The following is a 20445-nucleotide window of genomic DNA, read 5'->3' on the forward strand; positions in this document are numbered from 1 at the left end:
ACATGTACAAATTATATTTGAGCTTTTACAACATTGGACTAACAACTGATAATCCTACTTCCCATGTCTTTGCATTTACACTTTTAAAAAAGATTTTAGTTTCACACCAGTTCAGGCTGTTTTTACAAATTCAATGTCCTTTAAGACTTTAAGGATCAGCAAGAAATTCAACTTTGTAAAAGTGTAAATCTAATCTAACCAGGATGGCTCCATTAGCAAACATTAACTAAATTTAAAAACCTATATTCTAATCCCTGAAGGTGAAAGCAAAACAAAATTTAAAGGCTTTGTTTTTACAAGAAGTTTGTACTCTGCAAAGTGACCATCAAGCACAAGGGAGAGGTTTTTTCTTGTAGGCTCTCGCCAGGAAAACTGACAAAGCTATTATCTTTAACCAAACCACGACTTTCCCTCCCTGACCTTAAGAGATCCCTTTCTGGTAGAAAGCCCTCGAGGAACATTCCTCCCAACTGCTCAGATAGAGTTATGGTAAAGTCAAAAGTATCTTCTCTGAAATGAGCACTATGAAGTCAAACTAAATAACTCAAATGTGTTTTCTGGATCAGTTCACCTGAGTAAATGATTATTAATAACCAGAGACTGAAGATATGAAATCTGAGGTGTGTTTATATTAAGTGTTCACAGGGGAAAAAAAAAAAAAAAAAAAAATAGATTTGACACAAGGAGTTCAGTTTTTATGAAAATTTTATTTGTGTCGCTCATTTACTCGGATGGACACTCGACTTTGCCGCTGTTGATGTCATCGATGACGTCATGGGGAGGACGGCCATCAATGGTGCATCCGACAGACTGAGCGGTTCCCAGGATCTCTTTGATGGTTCCTGACGGAGAGATAAAGACAAACACACCACGGTCAAAAGAGAACAGTCTGAAACACAAGATTTAATCAGCAGAGTTTTCAGCTCATTTTGACCAAACGCAGGTGGAATAAAGTTTAAACTAATGAGGGATAAAATAATTTGGTTAATGCCGATTTGTTCCAGACTTTTCGGCACAGAACTGTCCATCAGTTTTGGGCAGCCCTGTTTCCTAAAGCCGGGTCAATCTGAGCCTCCACTGACTGTGCTCAGTCACTCTGACAGACAGGCATAGTGGCGGGAGGCTGAGCAGAAAACTATTAACAGCTGCACAAAGAATATTTGCTCATTATAAAGAACATCTGGTCCACTGTGACAGTTTAAGAGACTAATAACCAAACACATTCAGGTCTGTCAGAGACATTTAAACTCTTGTTTTCTTACCTGAGAGCTCTCTGGCGATGGAGCGAGGCCTCATGACGCGAGCAATGCTCACAATCTCATCGAAGGTCACGCTCCCGCTGTGCTTGACTGGAAAATTAAAGAGCGGGAATGCGGTCAATTCACTTTATTCAACCTGATTCTGGTGTTAAAATTGGTTTCAGGCGACAGTCACTTACTGTTCTTGACCTTCTTCCTGTCACGAGGAGGCTCCTTCAGAGCCTTGATGATCAGAGCAGATGCAGAGGGAACGACCTCAACCTACAGAGAGGAAACAGGAAGTCATTATCACAACGAGTCGTCACCCTGCCTCCACAGAGCTCAAGTGTTAATGAGGTTCATACTGCAGATGTTTGGACATGACGTACCGCTGCCTGCCTGTTCTGGATGGTCAGCTTCACAGTGATCCTCAGGCCCTTCCAGTCACCAGTGGCCTTGGCAATGTCGTCACCAACTTTCTTGGGAGACTGGTGAGAGAACAGAGGTCATCAGCTGAGATCTAAAATGAATTACACTAACACCATATGTTAAAATGAACAGTTTAATGAACGTGTGAGCTTCAGTTTGTGTTCCAGACTTTTCGGCACAGAACTGTCCATCAGTTTTGGGCAGCCCTGTTTCCTAAAGCCGGGTCAATCTGAGCCTCCACTGGATTATACTCAGTCACTCTGACAGACAGGCATAGTGGCGGGAGGCTGGGTTTTATACTCGTATGACGACATCTTTATTTCACACTCACCAGACCCAGAGGCCCGATTTTGGGGGCCAGAGCTGAGGTGGCTCCGACTTCTCCTCCTGTGCACCTCATGTACACTGGAACACAAAGACGAGAGCACAACTTGAATAAACGTCTTCACTTGACGCAGATTCTTCACAGCTGCATGTTCACAAACATCCAGTAACAGCTGATATTAACAGGCTTTATGTACAACACTGCTTCAGTGAGTGCTGCAGAGATTTAAAGTGTCTACACTCCTGTAGCAGTCTGTCAAAATCATATATAGATTATTTTCCCTAACGTGTGTAGCTTTGAGAGCTACGCCCTTCAGCTAAACTCCTGTTGTGAACCGTGATCATGTGGAACAGGCTGAGCGACAACCCTGAGATACAATTAGTATAATGAGGATTTACAGATCCAATAACAGGCACTCCCATCTGCTTCGTCATTTTTTGGACATAACAGACATCAAACATTGACAGTTTACAGCAGCGGTTCTCGATCCTGCTCCTGGACGCCACGACGACACCCTCACACCTGGTTCACTAAATCACAAGCAGGTGAATACACCTGTCAGGACTGAGTGATGAAGCCACAGCTGAAAGTCATTGGTATTTTCTAAATATATCACTGTATGGTTAATTTGAGTGCTTCAGTATTCAACATTTAAATGTAAAATATAACCAATGTAGATGTTAAATAGGAAAATTCTCTTTAAGTTGGAATGCTATTTTACAGTCGAGGCAGTGATGATGTCGTGCAGCGTTTGTGGTCCCCATGAGCAGGATTAAAAACCTGGTCTGTTGTGTTTTAAAGTTTGAGCCTTTAATTTGATATTTGAGATAAGCAGCTGAGAGTGCCGACTTAATCTTAAATTGGTTTATACTTTCATTAAGTTTATTATTTCTCTCTCAACCGGGGATGCTAAACTTATTTTAGTTAATGGGCCACATGCAGTCCAGCCTGCTCCTGAAACTTGGCACCTCTTAGTCTAAATCATCTAGTGGGTCACATTGGACCCTCTGGTGGTTCTGGTCCATGGGCCGTATGCCTGATGCCCCTGCTCTAATCGTGCAAATTACATTTGTCCATTTTAACACTGATTTTTTATATATAAAAAAGGTATTTATAACAATAACTGAAACTTATGACAATTCTTATGTGCTGTTAGATTTCATTTAAGTACTTCAATGTGATGTCATACAATTATGTATCTGGAACTAATGAGCACTATGAATACCAATAATCAGTGTTATCAATAAGTTATTTCATCTGTAAAGGGACAAAAAGTAAAAAAAGTTAACTTGAATGTGACATTAAATTCACTTGACACCAACAGGCCAAAACCTCAAAATATTCAGTGGAAAATGATAAAGAAAAGAAAAAGTGGCAAATCATAAGTCAGAATATTGGGCATCTGATTGATATTATCAGTTATTGTTATCAATAAACCTGATTGATAAATCAGAAGAGGACTCCCTTAAATGTAATCTGTTCATTTACATCTGATTTGAGAATTTAAAGAAAATGACTCAATCCTAAATCACAGATTGGGTAGTCGTTACTTGAACCATCAGTAAAAAAGATGACTGTACAAATCCCATCAATTTATAGTCAAATTGGGTTAAAACTTAAGATCATCAATAAGTCTTTCCTGAGTCATACACAGGTAACTTAATCTCTGAACTAATATATACACATTTAAAAAACAAGATAGTGACTTCACATTTACAAGGCTAGCTACATGAGCTAACTAGCTAGCTGGTACACATCCCACGTGGTACAGCACACAGTCCAGACACCAGATATGTCATCATCACCCGCATCAAATCAATCAAATTAACCCCGATAAAAACATATGAACATGCAGATATTAATACAGACATAGTTTCCCCCGTTTTTGTCGCGTTTCGTGCCCAATCTTTACCGTTTTCTCTACAGGCCGGCAGACACGGAGGCAGCCGGACAGAGCGCCGCCATCTTGGCTGCGAACAAGCTTCAGCTTTATTACCCTGCTGACTCTGAAAACATACCAATCTTTATCTCGTTGGGGTCGAATTTAGGAGGCATGTTGATGCTGTGGAGGTTGAGCTCAGTTCAGCTTGGTTGGTGAGGGTGTCGGATGAACCCGGACTCGGGACGACCGATTACTGTTGCACCTTCACCGCTAAGGGAGAAAGAAAGGCCGAGCATAGGCCACGGAGGGATATATATAGGTCCACCAAGTATCGCGAGAGGTGGTGAGATTGCGTTCTTGCGACGTGTGTTGATGGGTGGGTTTTTATGTTTTCATACATTTTATTTTACTAATCACCCGCAGAGGTGTTTAACATCGTTATTATCAGCAGAAACACAGCGATCTGGATGCGAGATTGACCTTTGATGGTTTTGTTGTGAAGAACCGGAAATCTTTTTTATTCATATTTTGTCAAATAATACATATTTTGCACAATATGAATAACTGGCTAACATTTTACAACATTTGACACATACCAGATTCTAATTTTTATTAAAATAGTCTCTTCAGCTAAACATCTAATATGGTCATTATCATGTACAAGTATTGTTATTATTTTTTATTTAACGTTTTTTATTAAGTGTTCATGACAGCCATGCCATTTTGATTTTGTTCTGAATATGTTCTGAATCTTTTTATATTGTTTGAAGAAATGCACCTTTTTATTATTAGAATGTATGATGTTGTTCTCAATAAAGTAACAAAAAATAAATAAATGGAGGAGGTATTCAGAGCCTCAACTAAAAGTACTAATACCCCACTGTAAAAACGTTATCAAGTTAAAGTCACACTTTTATTATACAGCAAAATAATGTATAATAATTGTAGCAGTACTGCTACTACTGCTTCTAAAAGTAAATAAATAAATAACGAAATAAATAAATAACAACAGCAATAATAATGATAATAAAAATAATAATAATAATGATAATAATAATCAAGAAAATGAAGTTAAAGAACAAAAAATAAAAGTATAAAAACGGGCCTGAGGATCACTCTGACAACTTAATCTGCTTATTATTGTCTACATTGATCAACTGATTTTATTAGTTTGTAAAAATAGTGAAAACAGTGAGAGATGTTCGGCACAATAACCCAGAGCCCAAAGTGACATGCTTTGACAAGTTATTACTAATAAATTACAGTTATTAACATTATTCAAAGGGAAAGTTTGTGGAGGTGGAACCATGACATGATGGGTTGATTATTTTAACAACATATATTCTTTAAAGCTTTTTATTAATTTTATTTCTGTGAAAGGTGTTGTACCAATGACATGTATTGATATTATTATTATTATTATTATTATTTTTCTGACAGCTTTACAAATGATGAATTTTCACAAAAAAACATATGAAAAGTCACAAAAAAGGATAATAAAAACATACAATAAACAAAAAAAGTAAATACAGCTTACAACAATAAAAACACAGGCCCCAAGATCAAAATAAAAGACCAGAGCAGAAATAGAAAGTACAAGTAGCTCACATCTGTCCGTCAGTACCGTACTTGATCGGCTGTACTGAGTTACATTCCCCCACTGTGTAATATCAGATATATAATAGTGACATCATAGTTTTATATTTGAGCAGCGCTGAAGCAGCTTCAGGCTCATTATCCTGTTCATCCACTCAGCTCCCACATGTAGCTCTCTGCCTCCTCTCAGTTCATCAACCAGCTCAGAAAATAACCAACAAAACTCTCAAAGTCCCTCCAAACAGTCCGTGTTACATCAGGCTGCTTATATCACCACATGATAACATTATATTACCACCATCAGTGGTGGAAACTAACTCATTTATTTAAATAACCTACTTTATTACTTGTAGTTGGATATTTTACTTTAGATGTCTACTCTTCTACATTTATCTAACAAACAAAGATTTTTACACACAAAACATCTAAAGAATTTATATTATCTGATGCTTCATCATGAATTAAACTCCCCAAGAGTTTACAGTCCAGCTGAAACCATTAGTCCATTAATCAACTAGTCGATTGACAGAAATTTAAAGGTCCAGTGTGTCAGATTTAGGGAGATTTAGTGGCGTCTGATGGTGAGGATTACAGATTACAACCAGCTGAAACTTCTCCTGGTTATAGTTCCTTCGGTGTTCATTGTTCAGGAGGTTTTTAAATGATCCACAGAGTGTTCACACAGACAGCGTTGTTGCTGCGGTCAGTGACTTCTGGTGTCAGACAAAGATGAAAAAAGCCATCCTTTCATGTCAGCATGATACATGGCTGGTTGCCATTATTGTTTGACAGCACCCAGCGGCCTCAGGGGGAACATAACGGGACAACAATGAAAGTTAAGGGGGCGAAAAGTCCGAGTAGGGTCCATCAACCACTGGCTTTCATCCGGGAGGCGGGTGTTCACTTCCTATTTGAATGTAAAGCCAAACCCTGTTCTTTTGTCCCAAACCCAACCATGTGTGTGTTGAAGGAAAAAAAAATTGCAGTGTTGTATCGACTTAGATCCTACACACTGGAGCTTTAAACTTCTTTCTGATTGGCATGTAAAAAGTCTCAGGTGTATATATATTGTAGCAACAGTGTGTCTTACTGCCACTTTTACGTTACATCCACTTGCAGATACTTAATATTGGACACATTAACATACATATTACACAGCAATCATCATTACATATCTGTATAAGACAAATCTACAAAAGAAAATCGGAAATTATTAGTTTAACTTGATAGTTTTTTGTTGGTAAATTCTATTTTTTTTAAATAGTTTATGTAGAATAAGTTTATAATTTGTTACAGATTGACACTGTTTTACAAAACCAGAAGGCCATGATGGAGATGGGTTTGCCTTATTTAGGGCATGTATGGAAAATAGCACCATTTTTGTTTTAATGTGAGTTCTTCTTTGAACACGGGCGTATTTCCAGGTGGCAGGCGGGCCCCTCAATCCCATGGGCCCCAGTGCAACTGCACTGCCTGCACTGTCTTCATTTACACCCCTGAACCCTGGAGAACACACTCTCACACTGAAGTTGGCGAAAACTGGCGATTGGTCAGTGACCAACAGCGTCAAACACGAACAAAAAACATTGGCATGATACACGGCTGGTTGCCATTATTGTTTAATGGCGCTCGGCAGCGTCAGGGGAAGTGTGGTGTGACAACAATGAGAGTCAGTGGGGCAAAAGTCTGGGAAGGGCAGGTGGGAGGGGTGGTGGATGGGTCCAACATCCACTGCCTTTCACCAGGAGGTTGGTGTTCACTTCCTGTTTGAATTTGGAGTCAAACCCTGTTCTTTTCTCCTAAACCCAACCACATGTGTGTGTTGTTGAATGAAAAAAACATCAGTTTGGGTTTGTTTGACTTAGTGCTTTTATTTTGAAAGAGACTGTATCAAACTGTACATTTCCTGTGAAAACAGAAGTGTATTTTGAAAACAGACAATGCATGTAACAGGCTGAAGTTGACACGGCGTCCCAGAACGTCAACAACCAACACACCCAGGGTACCTTGGACGTCATATGTGGACGTGGAAAGTCCATGACCAAACGTGGACATGTGACGAGATCACAGTGAGGATGTGTTGGTAAAGCAGGTTCATGTAAAAAATAAAAATAAAATATCTGTGTTTTTCTGACGCTGCTCGTTGAGTCGGGGCTACTATCTAGGTGGCTGACGCAAAAACATATCTATCTATCTAGAGCCTGTGTTTGGTTTGTCCATTCTGGGCTACTGTAGAAACACAGTGGTGCAACATGGCACCTCCGTGGATCAGGTCCAGAATCATGTGATGACATCATATATAATAGTAAAACAGTCACAGGGGACAGTTTGATACTTTAGGCCTGCGTACAGACTTTGCAGGACTTTTACTTGGACAGAGTATTTTCACAGTGTGGTATTAGTGCTCTTACCTGAAGGCTCTGAGTCCCTCCTCCTCTTCCTCTTCCTCCTCCTCCTCCTCGGCTGATATCACTGCAGGTGATTTCCATGTTTGCAGGCTGCTGTCAGCTGCATCATCTCGCCTGTTTGGCAGTTTCATGTAAAAACAGTGTGTGTGTTTTCTGTTTGATTCCTGCAGGACTTTTTTGACTCAGAGCTGCTCTACAGGAATAGAAACAGAACACAAGAGGGAGTAAGTGGGTGAGAAGCAGAGATCATCACTGGTGTGCTGTTTAATATGCATCATGAAAATCTGTCAGAAGATAGTCAGACATTCACAGCTCGCTTTATGAAAGGAAAGCTTTATCTGTAGCTCCACAAACTCAACAATGTTTACAGGAAATGTCACGTCTGAATAATCTCATTAAACGTCGTTCACCTTCAGAGCTCAAACACCAGACACTGAAAAGCTTTGCTCCTAATTTATAAATGCTCTGTTCTAAAGTTGAAAACAGAGAAGACGTTTTAATTTCCTGTTGCTGGACATTATGTTTTTTTTATCCCAGTTTACTTTCTCAAGATCATCAATCAGATTGAATTAATGTTTTTCTATTTAGAGATCGATATGAATAATGACACTGATGGAGAGACTGAGGCAGGAAACAGGGAGATAATAAGTTTTGTCTTTGTCTGACAAAAGAACGTGATAAATAATAATGATTTATTGTGCTGCAGCTGAATATTTCTCTTTCTAACAGTGGTAATAAATTATATCAGTGACACCATCGTGATCAATAACTCTCATTTTAATTATTTACTGTATTTGAATGTGTGAACGACCTGGTTTTTAACATGTTAAATGTCACGTTACACCAACATGAGACACAGGAGTCCAGTTTCAGTCCTGCAGCCAGTGATGCACTTACATCTCCACTGTCCTGTGTGTGTGTGTGTGTGTGTGTGTACAGCCATATTACAGTGTGGAGGGTAAGAGGCATCTGTTATTTCAGCATAAACAAACTGTGAGCCTGAAGCAAGAACCATCGAAGCCAATGTTGACATTGTCCACACACACACACACACACACAGAGTCTGACAGCTCATTTGTCAAACTCGAGGGAATGATTCGATTTCAACAGAGTTGCTCTCTCTCCATCTCTTCCTTCTACTTGACCTTTTCCTCGTGTTTTCCAATCAGCAGCTCCTCCTCCTCCTCCTCCTCCACCTCCTCATCCACCTCCTCTTCCTACTCCTTCTTCTTCTTTGGTCTAATTTCTCTGCCGTACAATTTCCTCTATTGATTTTTTCTTTCAAGTCGAGGGAATAACGGCTAAACACCCTGCCTGTCTTTTCTAAATGCTTTTTAACAGAGGGGGACGTCCTTCTGTGTGGATTCTCGCCCCTCTGTGGTTTGTACGTATTGATTAATACATCAATCAATAGTTTATCAACAGCAGCTGGTTCAGACTCATGATTGGGTTCAAAGAAGGAGGTCGATGAGGCGACTTTAATCTTTACTTCATTTAGTTCTCGTCCAGCAGTGGTGGAAGAATGACTCAGATCTTTAAAGTAAAAGCAAAAATCCTGCAGCAGAAATATTCAGACACAAGTAAAAGTTCGAGGTCTGAAAGCTCCAGTGTGTAGGACTGAGGGGGAGATATCGGCAGAAAAGAAATATAATATAACAAGTATGTTTTTTAGTGTATAATCACCTGAAAAAAATTCTTGTGTTTTTGTTATCTTAAAATGAGCTGTTGACATTTGTAGATGTTCTTCTACGATCACCCAGAACAGACAAACCAAACACTGGCTCCAGATAGGATTGTTCATGTTTTCGTGTCAGCCACCGTAGTTCTCCTAACGTTTGGCATGTAGGAGAAGTTTTCAGTTTGTTGCAATCTGCAAATTCACCACTAGATGCCACCAAAGCCTCGTCTCCACCAAACCCTTTCAGTCCAGCACCTTTGGAACCAGCAGTAAGCCTTCAGACATGGTACCTAGACCCTCGGTGTGTTCAGACAGTCCTCTTAAATGTGGGCGGGGTTGTTGTCACTCACTGCTCCGTCCAGCACTCGCTGTATTTCCTCATCAGCGGTGACACAGATGGAAGTCTGCACCTGGTTTATCGTCCACAGAACGAGGCTGCACGCCCACATTTTCACAACAAAATAGAACAGGCTGCAGTGAGAGTCTCTCTCCATGGGATATTTAAAAATAGCAGCTTTGTGCATTTAGTCCTTCTCAGGCAAGCTCAGGGGTTTAGTGTTGCTGTAGCCCACAGGAAGTGAGGATTAGAATATATGACCTTCACATAATCCGCTCCAAATTCATCTATATTTTTAAAGTCATTACTAAAAGTGTGTGTCATATAAAAACTAAAGTGATGGTCAAAGTTGTCACAGTGAAATTTAAGGTGTGCTGATGGATTCACGTCATCAACTCATGCATTGAGTAACATTACAAGTTAACGTTCCACCTTAAAAGTTGCCGGCAGTCGGCCCAGTGAATGAAGTTATTTTTTCTCTTTCATTTTATAGTTGTAGTTTACTGATGTATCAACAGAGGTTACATAAAACCAGAGTGAGCGTCCTCTACTGACCAATCAGACTGCAGTGTTCACAGCTCCACCTTTTAGTACCAGATCTGTGTGCTAGGTACCCCAACAGAGGGGGGACCAAACATGGGGACGCTAAGGAACGCTTCTGTTGGGACCATCCACAACTTTACACTGTGGAGACAGAAAAAATAAACTGAACTGAACTGCTCGGTGGAAACAGGGCTTTGGTGATCTCCGTAGACGAGGACCTGCTCCCTGTGTAGATATAAACGGCTCATTCTAAGCTAACAAAAACACAATGATTTTTATTTTCAGCTGATTATACACTAAAGAAGACAAATTGATTATAGTGAATTTTATTTGTGCAGATATAGCCCGATCAATCCGACACACTGGAGCTTTAAATTTCGTTCTGACCGGAATAAAAAGTCTTTATAACTCTTAAATCCTTAAGCTGTGGGAACCCTGGAAGTAAAAGCACATTATTATCATAACAATATACTTAACTTATCATGCAGAACGATTTCAGTATTATTTACTGGAATATAATTATTGATACATAAATGTGTTGATCACTTAAATGTTGCAGCTGGTGAAGGTGGAGCTCAGTTTAATTACTTTATTTACCACTTTAAAATAATACACCATCATTTATTAGTTGATTATATTTTGTAATAATAAATGATGGTGTATTATTTTAAAGTGGTAAATACACCATCATTTATTAGTTGATTATATTTTGTAATAATAAATGATGGTGTATTATTTTAAAGTGGTAAATACACCATCATTTATTAGTTGATTATATTTTGTAATAATAATCTAAATATGTAAAGTAACTTAAGGAGTCACATACATGTGGTGCAGTAAAGGACAGTATTTACCTCTGACGTGCAGTGGAGAAGAAGTGAAATAGAAATATTTTTAAGGCTATGGTATAAAAATAAATCACAGGACTCACTCAGAGAAACTGGAAAGTTCCTGTGTGAAACACAGAGTTATAGAGCCGAGACAAACACTCTGATGCTGTTTGGTGTGTTGATCTGTTTGTTTTCCATGTTGTCGGATGGTTTCACTCTCCACTGACTCGTGCTTGTTCAGGTAAAAAAACAGGACGTCGCTGCCAACTCGACAGAAACACAAACTCAGCTGATGTCAGTGAGAGCTTTTCACCCAGCAGTGTGACTCCAGTATGTGACGCTCTAAACATGTTACCTCTCCTTTATTTATGTCTGCTCTTCGTCTGTGCAGAAACAGTTTGGCTAAAAGTAAATTCTCAGGCTGTCAATCAGAACATCTGGAGAACAAAGTGGGCTGCAGAGATTTCTGTTCCTGACAGAGGAAATCAAAGTAGATGGAGGTTTAGAGATAAGAGATGAGAGAGAAAAATAAAGGAGGGATTAAACCTTTAAAGGCAGAAACAAAGAGATTAAGACTGAAATCTCCAGATTTATTACATAACTACAGATGTGAATCTTTAGGAGGTGAAATCAGGACTTGTTTTACTTCTAGAAGCTGTTTGCTGTCATTGAGCCTCGTCCAGTGTGAACAGAGCAGGAACATTCACCTCACTAACCTCATAACACCTCACTGCATGGTGCATGGCAACACAGCTGGGTTCATGCACAGGCGACACATCCTCTCTCCGACCTCGCCAAGGTACCCTGGGTGTGCTGGTTGTTGACGTTCTGGGACGCCGTGTCAACTTCAGCCTGTTACGTGCATTGTCTGTTTTCAAAATACAGTACAATCAATGTACAGTTTGCATACAGTCTCTTTCAAAATAAAAGCACTACAGCGGTACAACATCGCATTTTTTTTCCTTCAGCAACAAACACGTGGTTGGGTTTAGACATAAAGGACAGGGTTTGTCTTTACAGTCATACAGGAAGTGAACACCGGCCTCCTTGGTGAAAGTCGGTGGTTGTTGGACGCATCCACTACCACTCCCACACGCCCTATTTGGACTTTCACCCCCTTAACTTTAGCATGTCTGGCCGCATTTCCCCCTGACGCCACAGACATAAGTACATCATGTAGCATGACGTGACTATGTAAAGGACATAAGTACGTTAAATTAAAAGAAGTCCACCTTGACTTTTGGTTTCACAGGGGACATGAAAAGCGGTCTCTTGAGTGACAGTCCTGTGTTTGTTGATCCATCCACCGGGACCTTCTCCATACCACAACGTTCTCGCTCTTTATGCTCCCTGTGGGGTTGTAACATGAACCTGTTGGGTGACATGGTTGAACCAGAGAATTAATGTGTCCACCATGACACACATCATCCTAATTGACCCTCCACTGGCGCTTGTTACGTGGTGCTGACATGTGATTACATGCCACCACCATCTAATGTGGTGTTAAGAGGTCATTCCATGTACTTCTGTGAGTGCAGGTTGTCTTCAGCACAGTACATGATAGCGATGGTAAACAAGGTGTAATCATTCTCACAGTATATTTAGACAAAACTACAAATGAGCAGACTCACTGTATAGATTCATGTAGTGCAACATGCAGTGAGTGACTCAGCCTTCCCGTTAAAACAAGTCCACGTAGAAAACATCAGATTATATTTATTCTGGAGGAAATGTAACAGCGTAAACAGCTTTAACTGAGAGCTGCATTATTCTTTAAAACGCTGTGTCCTTGTTCTGGTGAATCTCTGATAACTCGGCTCCGTTTATCTCTGACAGCTCCGGGAAATTCTAAATCACTGCTGTCCCAGAAGATCGTCTTTATCCCATCATGCATCTCTTCCCCACAGATAACTGCACTGTCCAGTGTGATGGTTCTTCACAGTGAAGCACAGTTTGTACTTTGAACGCAGCCGCTCGTCTGTTTGTGACCGAATATATAATTCATGTGCGGCTGAGCGACCTCAGACAGACACTGTGTGAATGTTGGTTTTCTGTTGTTTGTGTCACAATTGTGGTGATTAAAGATAAAGTTTTTGATGCTGTGATAACTTCCCAGAGCTTTAAAATCCTGTCTCATAGAATTATAAACTGTTCAGTATTTATCAAATAGTTTTTATTCATGTTTCTTATATTTATTCAATACTGAACAGTTTATAATCCTGTCTCATAATATTATAAATAAAAACTATTTGATAAACCTTTAAACTTACACATCTATTACTGAAACTGTATGTACAAGTAGAGATAATATTATTTATGAATGAATGTATGTATGATGTTTGCTGCTGCAAAATTGCCAAACTGTTTTTCATTGTTTTTTTGGAGGCAATGACAATAAATTTCTATTCTATTCTAGAAGTATCATCAGCAACCTGTACCTGAAAGTTCTTCCATTGTATACTTAAATAAAGGACCAATACACAGTAAAAATACTTAATTACAAGTAAAATCACCTCCGTTCATCATCTTATTTAAATAAAAGTACAAAAGTATTATAATAAATACTTAAAGTTTCAGAGTAAAGGAACTTGTTCTGCAGTAAATGTTCTCTGTGACTGAAACATCATTATATCATATATTATATATTCAAACAGTCTGTGTATCTGACATTATTGTTCTGTATTATTAATGCTGATGCATCAGTGTTGGAGCTGCATGTTTCTGCTGCAGGTGGAGTCAGTTTGAACTGACTGAGTGCAGTGGTTCCCAACCTGGAGGTCGGGCCCCTCCGAAGGGTCAGCAGATAAATCTGAGGGGTCCGCATGTGATTAACGGGAGAGAGAAGAAGAACGCAAAGTTCTGATACAGAGATTTATATTTGTTATGGACCTTCTTATAATCATTGTGTTCATTTAAAATATTGGAGATATTTTCCTTTTTGGGCTCTGAAGTTATTTGAATGAGGAGAAACGTCTCTCTGGTGAAACAGTGAACATCTCAGAGACGTCTGAAACATGACGAGGAAACGCCACTGATTTAATATACCAGGTCACATGTCAGGTAGGTTGGGACTGATTGGTTTAATGTATAAAAGTTGAATGAATTAATGCCCCACGAATGGCGTCGTGAGTATGTTACATAGCATGTTACATACAATTTACATACTTTACATAGACATTTACACGTTTAGGAAAGTTACGTAAAAAGAAACATGGTTGGGTGTCATCACGTTATGAAGCCTACATAACGTTAAGTAACACACTTGCTTGCTTAGGTTTAAGAAAGTGAAGTTTCATAGTTTACAATTAGAAAAAGTAACAAGGTTTGGCGTTGTCACGTTACGTACTCAACCTAAAGTTATGTACTTAACATAGAGATACGTTGGCTAGGTTCAAGAAAGTTATGTTGTTAGTTATGTTATGTATTTAACAGAGTTACATTGGTTAGGTTTAGGAAAGTTTCGTAGTTTAGGATTAGAAAAAGTCACACGGTTTGCGTTGTCATGTTACGTACTTACCATAAAGTTACGCACTTAACATAAAGTTATGTAGTTAAAGTAGAGTTACGTTGGTTAGGTTTAGGAAACTAAAGTTATGTAGTTTAGGATTAGAATAAGTAACAAGGTTTGGTGTTGTCACATTACATACTTAACAAAAACTTTGTACTTAACGCAGATTGATGATGTTTAGGTTTAGGAAAGTAAAGTTATGTAATAAAGATAGAGTTATGTTGGTTAGATCTAGGTAAGTAAAGTTACATAAAAAGAAACATGATTGGACATCATCACGTTATGTAGCCTACGTAACGTAAAGTCACATACTTAGGTTTAGGAAAAAGACATGGTGAAACAACCAAATCCTCAAAGTTATCTTGGTTTCATACGGGCTATGATCACTGGTCTCGTGGGGGAAAGGCCTGTGTCTTTTTGACCCGTCCACCACCCCGACCTGCCTCTTCAGGCTGAGTTTCGCTCTTTATACGTCTTCCTTCTTCACGTCCCGTCAGCGCATTGGTCAAGTGATAGCAGCCTTTACAATTATACATTTCGGGTGCATTACTTTTTATGAGAGTAAACAGATACCTCAAACATTACTTGAGTAATTGTACTTAGTTACTTTTAAAAGTTGACAGATAAAAGCTGCAGGAGCAGAAAACACGGAGGTAAAAGAGAGAATATGTTTTTTTTTTCTTGTAGTTTGAACTTTAAAGACATTTAACCAGCAGTTGGCCACTGTGTGTGTGTGTGTGTGTGTGTGTGTTTGTTTACAGCAGGATGCGCTCTGTTTAAGACGCCGTCTATCCAGAATCTGTCAGGCAGCTTGTAAGCCGAGTCGAGGGCACAGAGAGCAGCTCGTCAATAACTGTAAAAGGACACTTGGCCTATATAATCTGATTCCTTTCTGAGGGTTTCCTCAGCGTCTCTACGCTCCATGGACTTCCTGTCTCTCTTCGTTTCATTATTTAGAAACTGGAGACCGACAGGAGCGGCACAGACAAAGCCTGAATTCTTAATGAGGCTCAAACCAACGTGCCATACTAATGAAATACAGTTCATCTGAAGGAGGACTTTGGCAGAGACCTGATTTGAGGCTGGGGGTTAATTAACGAGTGTTTGTGCTGAATGGAGGGATGGAGGGAGAGTTATCAGTTGCCCCGCTGCACGGGTCCCCTGGTGGTTCAGCACAAATTGAGAGAGCAGAGCAATTCCCCAGGAGTTTGGTTTAATTTCTTCTGTGAGAGCGATTCCATTGAACCATGTTAACCCCACAGCACCATCAGGAAATTAAGTCGCAAAAAGAAGCTTAAGGTTTCCAAACAAAATGAAATGAAAGGCTGTGCTGTTGTCGTCTTCATCAGCCGGCTGCTCGAAAACTGTGTGAAGAGAAAATGATGTTTCTAAATGTAAATAAGATGCAGGAAAACAAGGACAGTGTGTTCTGACCAACCGTGCTGCATTCACTTACTGATGAACGCACTGAGGTGCATACGAACCGTGATGCGTTCACTTGCTGACGAACGCACTGAGGTGCATATGAACCGTCACTTACTTCAGTGCAATTGAGCTGTGATGCGTTCACTTACTGATGTAAACATAAAAGTGCATTTGAACCGTGATAGGCGTGATGGAAACTTTCCATGGAGCAGAAGTTTAAATAAAAAAATTGCCCATGCGTGGTTTACCCTGATGACATCACCATGACATCATCTGGGTTATTTTCCCAAACCTGTCAGAAACGCTCCGGGACCACAGAGGACATCAAACAGCTGTGAACTCTTCCTGTGACCTTCATGTGTGGAAGTGGTGTAATGGCCCTTTAAAACTTTGTTTGACACCCTAAATAAAGATTATTCAAACAGTCTCCAGTCCTCTCCCAGTCAGTGACCATGGTTTCAGACTGGACTGATCCTTCTCAGTTCATTTCCCAGCATGCTCTGTGGTCTCCCCCGCCTCCCCTCCCTGGTGGATTATCATGTAATCCCTGATATTCATCAGCCCGGGGGTCAGAGGTCGTCGTATTACAGCTGCACTGATGAATTTGATTGTTCTGGTCTGTGGGGTTAAAGAGGAGCAGAGACGCAGTTCAACATGATGAACTACACTTTGATCATTTCACTCCTCTCAGCTCAAAGCCACTGCAGAACGTACGTCAGCAAGTGAATGCATCTCCACTCAAATTAACTTCAGTAAGTGAACACATCACTGCTATAGACTGTCCATAATAATGGACGTAGCTACCGTGACATCACCCGCTGGTTTGTGGACTCTCAGTGTGAAACCTTGTGTTCAACATTACAGCCGTCGCCATCTTGGTTTTTGGAGCCAGAAGTGACCATATTTGGACATGAGGGTGGAGCCGTGGAGGAGCGAGAGGTGGATCTGACTCACAGACTGTGGCGCCACCTCACAGACAGTCTGTCACTCAAAGCAGCCACGCTTGTAATTTAACTTTAAGCCTTAATAAAATGTGAACAGGTGAGTTCTATAGGTGGTCGTCGCACTTCTGCATCGGCTCAATGTTTCAGCCTCGGAGGCTGCTGCTTGATCACAGCTCAGATGTTGTACAGCTCTGATCTGTGTATCAGAATTCAGTTTCTTCTTCTCTCCAGTCAATGATCTGATGACCCCTCAGATTTATGTGGAGGCCCTTCGGAGGGGCCCGACCTCTAGGTTTGGAACCTCTGGACTAAACTAATTAACTGTATATAAAGTAGTTAAACTGGCTCCATGTGGAGAAGCTATAACAGCACAGTAAACCCCAATTCATTGACTCAACTTAGATTTTTTCATTGGAAACAGCTTCCACTCAAAACCTTTAGTTTACAGTGACATCAACATTATGAGTTCACCACACACAAAATAAATGTGTCACATGACCTTTGACAGGAATATCATGTCAGCTCAACATAACTTTTTGTTGTTAGAAATTTTAATTCTGTCATATGAACATAAAAACACTGACCACACATTTTACAACTACTTTCTTTTTATTTCATTGCACTTGAAAAACACAATGTGGCAACCTCAGGCTTCTCAACTGCAAGAACAAGGTAAAGAGATGAACTCTGAACCAGGAAGTGCTCTGTATTTCACCTCAGCACATCTTTCTGTCAGACACTCTGATATCACCCAGGCAGGAGGCCGCTAACTGTGAATATGACTGAACTCACGATGCAAAATGTCTTTTACCACAACATTAACTGTAACTCATTAGGACCACTGTGAAATACAGAAACATTAATCACTGTGTGACAGGTAACCTTAATGATTCACAACACATTTTCTTATGGTCACACAGTTTGTCTCATGGCATGCTGGGAAGTTTTCCTGTTTTCTTCTTGTGTTTTGTTCCTTTTTGCCGTGGATTTTTAATTATAATTTTGTCTTACACTATGATGTAATGTTTGCTTGTGTGGACCCTGGGAAAAGTAGTTGCTACCTTGATAGTGACTGATGGGGATCCAAGTAAATAAATAAATAAATGTTAGGAAACTCCAGCTACAATATGTTAAGTGCACAATGATAGTGTTGTTTACTGGCCTTAAGGTGAAATCGGCCTTATACATTTTAGTCAGATTGACTCAAAACTCAAAAATTGTTCATTCACTAGAAAAAAATTATATCAAGCTTGCATGCAATGAGTTTGTGTGTCAAGTGAACACAAAGTTTTTATGTCACTTTGACAATTCGGGGCATTTGTGTAGACTTTACATTAAAATCTTGTGTCATGGATGGAGGTGGGGTTCACAGTGGATAACATGCTGCTCTTATACTGATGCTTCATTATTAACCAAGTAATAATGTCATATATAATAAAACAACACTCACATGAGCCATTTTATTTCAGAGTGAGTGTTTTACTTGAAGAGCATTTAGCTGATAATACTTCTGCACTTTTATATAAGTAGGATTTTGAATGTAGGACAAAGAAAGTGTGGATTAAATCCATATTTCTGGAGCTCATAAGAGACTTTGTGAGGCAGACACAAAGAGGTTTTCTCTTTCCACTGAAACATGTCTTAATTACCTGAAGTTAAAAAACATCTGCTGTGCTCAGTTTTACGGCAACATGACCACAATTAGTCAGACGAAACACATACACACCAAAACACAGAGTAAGGTTGTGTGTGATCCACTCTGCGTGCTGCCAAACATAAACAGGACATAAGAAACCAACCAAACATTTATTTAAGAGAGCAGGGAAGTCACCGTCACAGCAGCTGACCTGTCGCTTATTAGATCTGCTCTGAAACAACCACCTGCTTCTTGTAAAGCAACACAATGCAAATCATGAGTGACATAATACTGTGTGTGTGTGTGTGTGTGTGTGTGTGTGTGTGTGTGTGTGTGTGTGTGAGGCTCTGTGTTTTATCTTCTGTCCTTTTCTATTAATCCTCTGTGTTTGGACGTCAGTCTGCACAAACGTTGTCAATCAGGCTTTAGCTGCATTTAAACAAAATCTTCAGAGCAGAGTCCAGTTTTGCTGAAGAGTCATCATCATCATCATCATCATCATCATCAGAAAGGCGGCTCTGCACTGCAAAAAACTACAACTCTCTATTCAGTTTATTGTATCACAGAGTGTCTGTGTCCACTGTAGCTACATCTGGTGCAGAGCATTTTTTCTTTTCACCTGAGATTCATATTTTTGTGCATTTTAGTAAATAAATCTAATAATATAGAATAAAATCTCATGTTTAACTCAGTCACATCCAGTGGTGAAGGAAGCACTTGGTAAGTTAAAGTAGACGTACTGCAGTGTAGAAATACTCTGTTACAAGACAAGTCCTACATTCAAAATTTCACTTAAGTAAAAGTTCAAAAGTTTTATTCATTCATTCATTTTCTGTAACTGCTTATCCTGTTAGGGGTCATGGGGTGCTGGAGAGGCAGGGTTCACCCTGGACAGGTCACCAGACTATCACAGGGCTGACACATAGAGACAGACAACCATTCACACTCACATTCACACCTACGGACAATTTAGAGTCACCAATTAACCTGCATGTCTTTGGACTGTGGGAGGAAGCTGGAGCACCTGGAGGAAACCCACGCTGACACAGGGAGAACATGTCAGAGCACCTGGAGGAAACCCACGCTGACACAGGGAGAACATGTTGGAGCACCTGGAGGAAACCCACGCTGACACAGGGAGAACATGTCAGAGCACCTGGAGGAAACCCACGCTGACACGGGGAGAACATGTCAGAGCACCTGGAGGAAACCCACGCTGACACGGGGAGAACATGTCGGAGCACCTGGAGGAAACCCACACTGACACAGGGAGAACATGTCAGAGCACCTGGAGGAAACCCACGCTGACACAGGGAGAACATGTCAGAGCACCTGGAGGAAACCCACGCTGACACGGGGAGAACATGTCGGAGCACCTGGAGGAAACCCACGCTGACACGGGGAGAACATGTCAGAGCACCTGGAGGAAACCCACGCTGACACGGGGAGAACATGTCGGAGCACCTGGAGGAAACCCACGCTGACACGGGGAGAACATGTCAGAGCACCTGGAGGAAACCCACGCTGACACGGGGAGAACATGTCAGAGCACCTGGAGGAAACCCACGCTGACACGGGGAGAACATGTCGGAGCACCTGGAGGAAACCCACGCTGACACGGGGAGAACATGTCGGAGCACCTGGAGGAAACCCACGCTGACACAGG

The 20445-nt window shown here is 40.4% G+C and overlaps 1 protein-coding gene and 2 non-coding genes across 4 annotated transcripts; all 3 read right to left on the reverse strand.

Moving 5' to 3' along the window:
* Positions 1–687: 687 nt before the first annotated feature.
* Positions 688–4170, reverse strand: rpl12 (ribosomal protein L12). 2 transcript variants are annotated; one of them, XM_033628311.2, is made up of 6 exons: positions 4011–4170; positions 1999–2072; positions 1628–1726; positions 1439–1520; positions 1263–1349; positions 688–842 (listed from the first exon to the last, which is right to left on the reverse strand). In XM_033628311.2, the coding sequence occupies exons 1-6, from the start codon at positions 4045–4047 to the stop codon at positions 724–726; spliced, it is 498 nt and encodes a 165-aa protein (XP_033484202.1). In that variant the 5' UTR covers positions 4048–4170; the 3' UTR covers positions 688–723. The 2 variants fall into 2 exon arrangements, with proteins under 2 accessions (XP_033484202.1, XP_078029326.1); XM_078173200.1 differs by having other exon boundaries at positions 3905–4024.
* LOC117260887 (small nucleolar RNA SNORA65) lies at positions 994–1120 on the reverse strand. Its single transcript, XR_004501977.1, has one exon. It is a non-coding gene; the product is annotated as a small nucleolar RNA SNORA65 (small nucleolar RNA).
* LOC117260934 (small nucleolar RNA SNORA65) lies at positions 1824–1951 on the reverse strand. Its single transcript, XR_004501988.1, has one exon. It is a non-coding gene; the product is annotated as a small nucleolar RNA SNORA65 (small nucleolar RNA).
* Positions 4171–20445: the final 16275 nt, after the last annotated feature.

This window comes from Epinephelus lanceolatus, chromosome 2, assembly GCF_041903045.1.
Source record: "Epinephelus lanceolatus isolate andai-2023 chromosome 2, ASM4190304v1, whole genome shotgun sequence".
In the NCBI taxonomy this organism is placed as follows: domain Eukaryota; kingdom Metazoa; phylum Chordata; class Actinopteri; order Perciformes; family Serranidae; genus Epinephelus; species Epinephelus lanceolatus.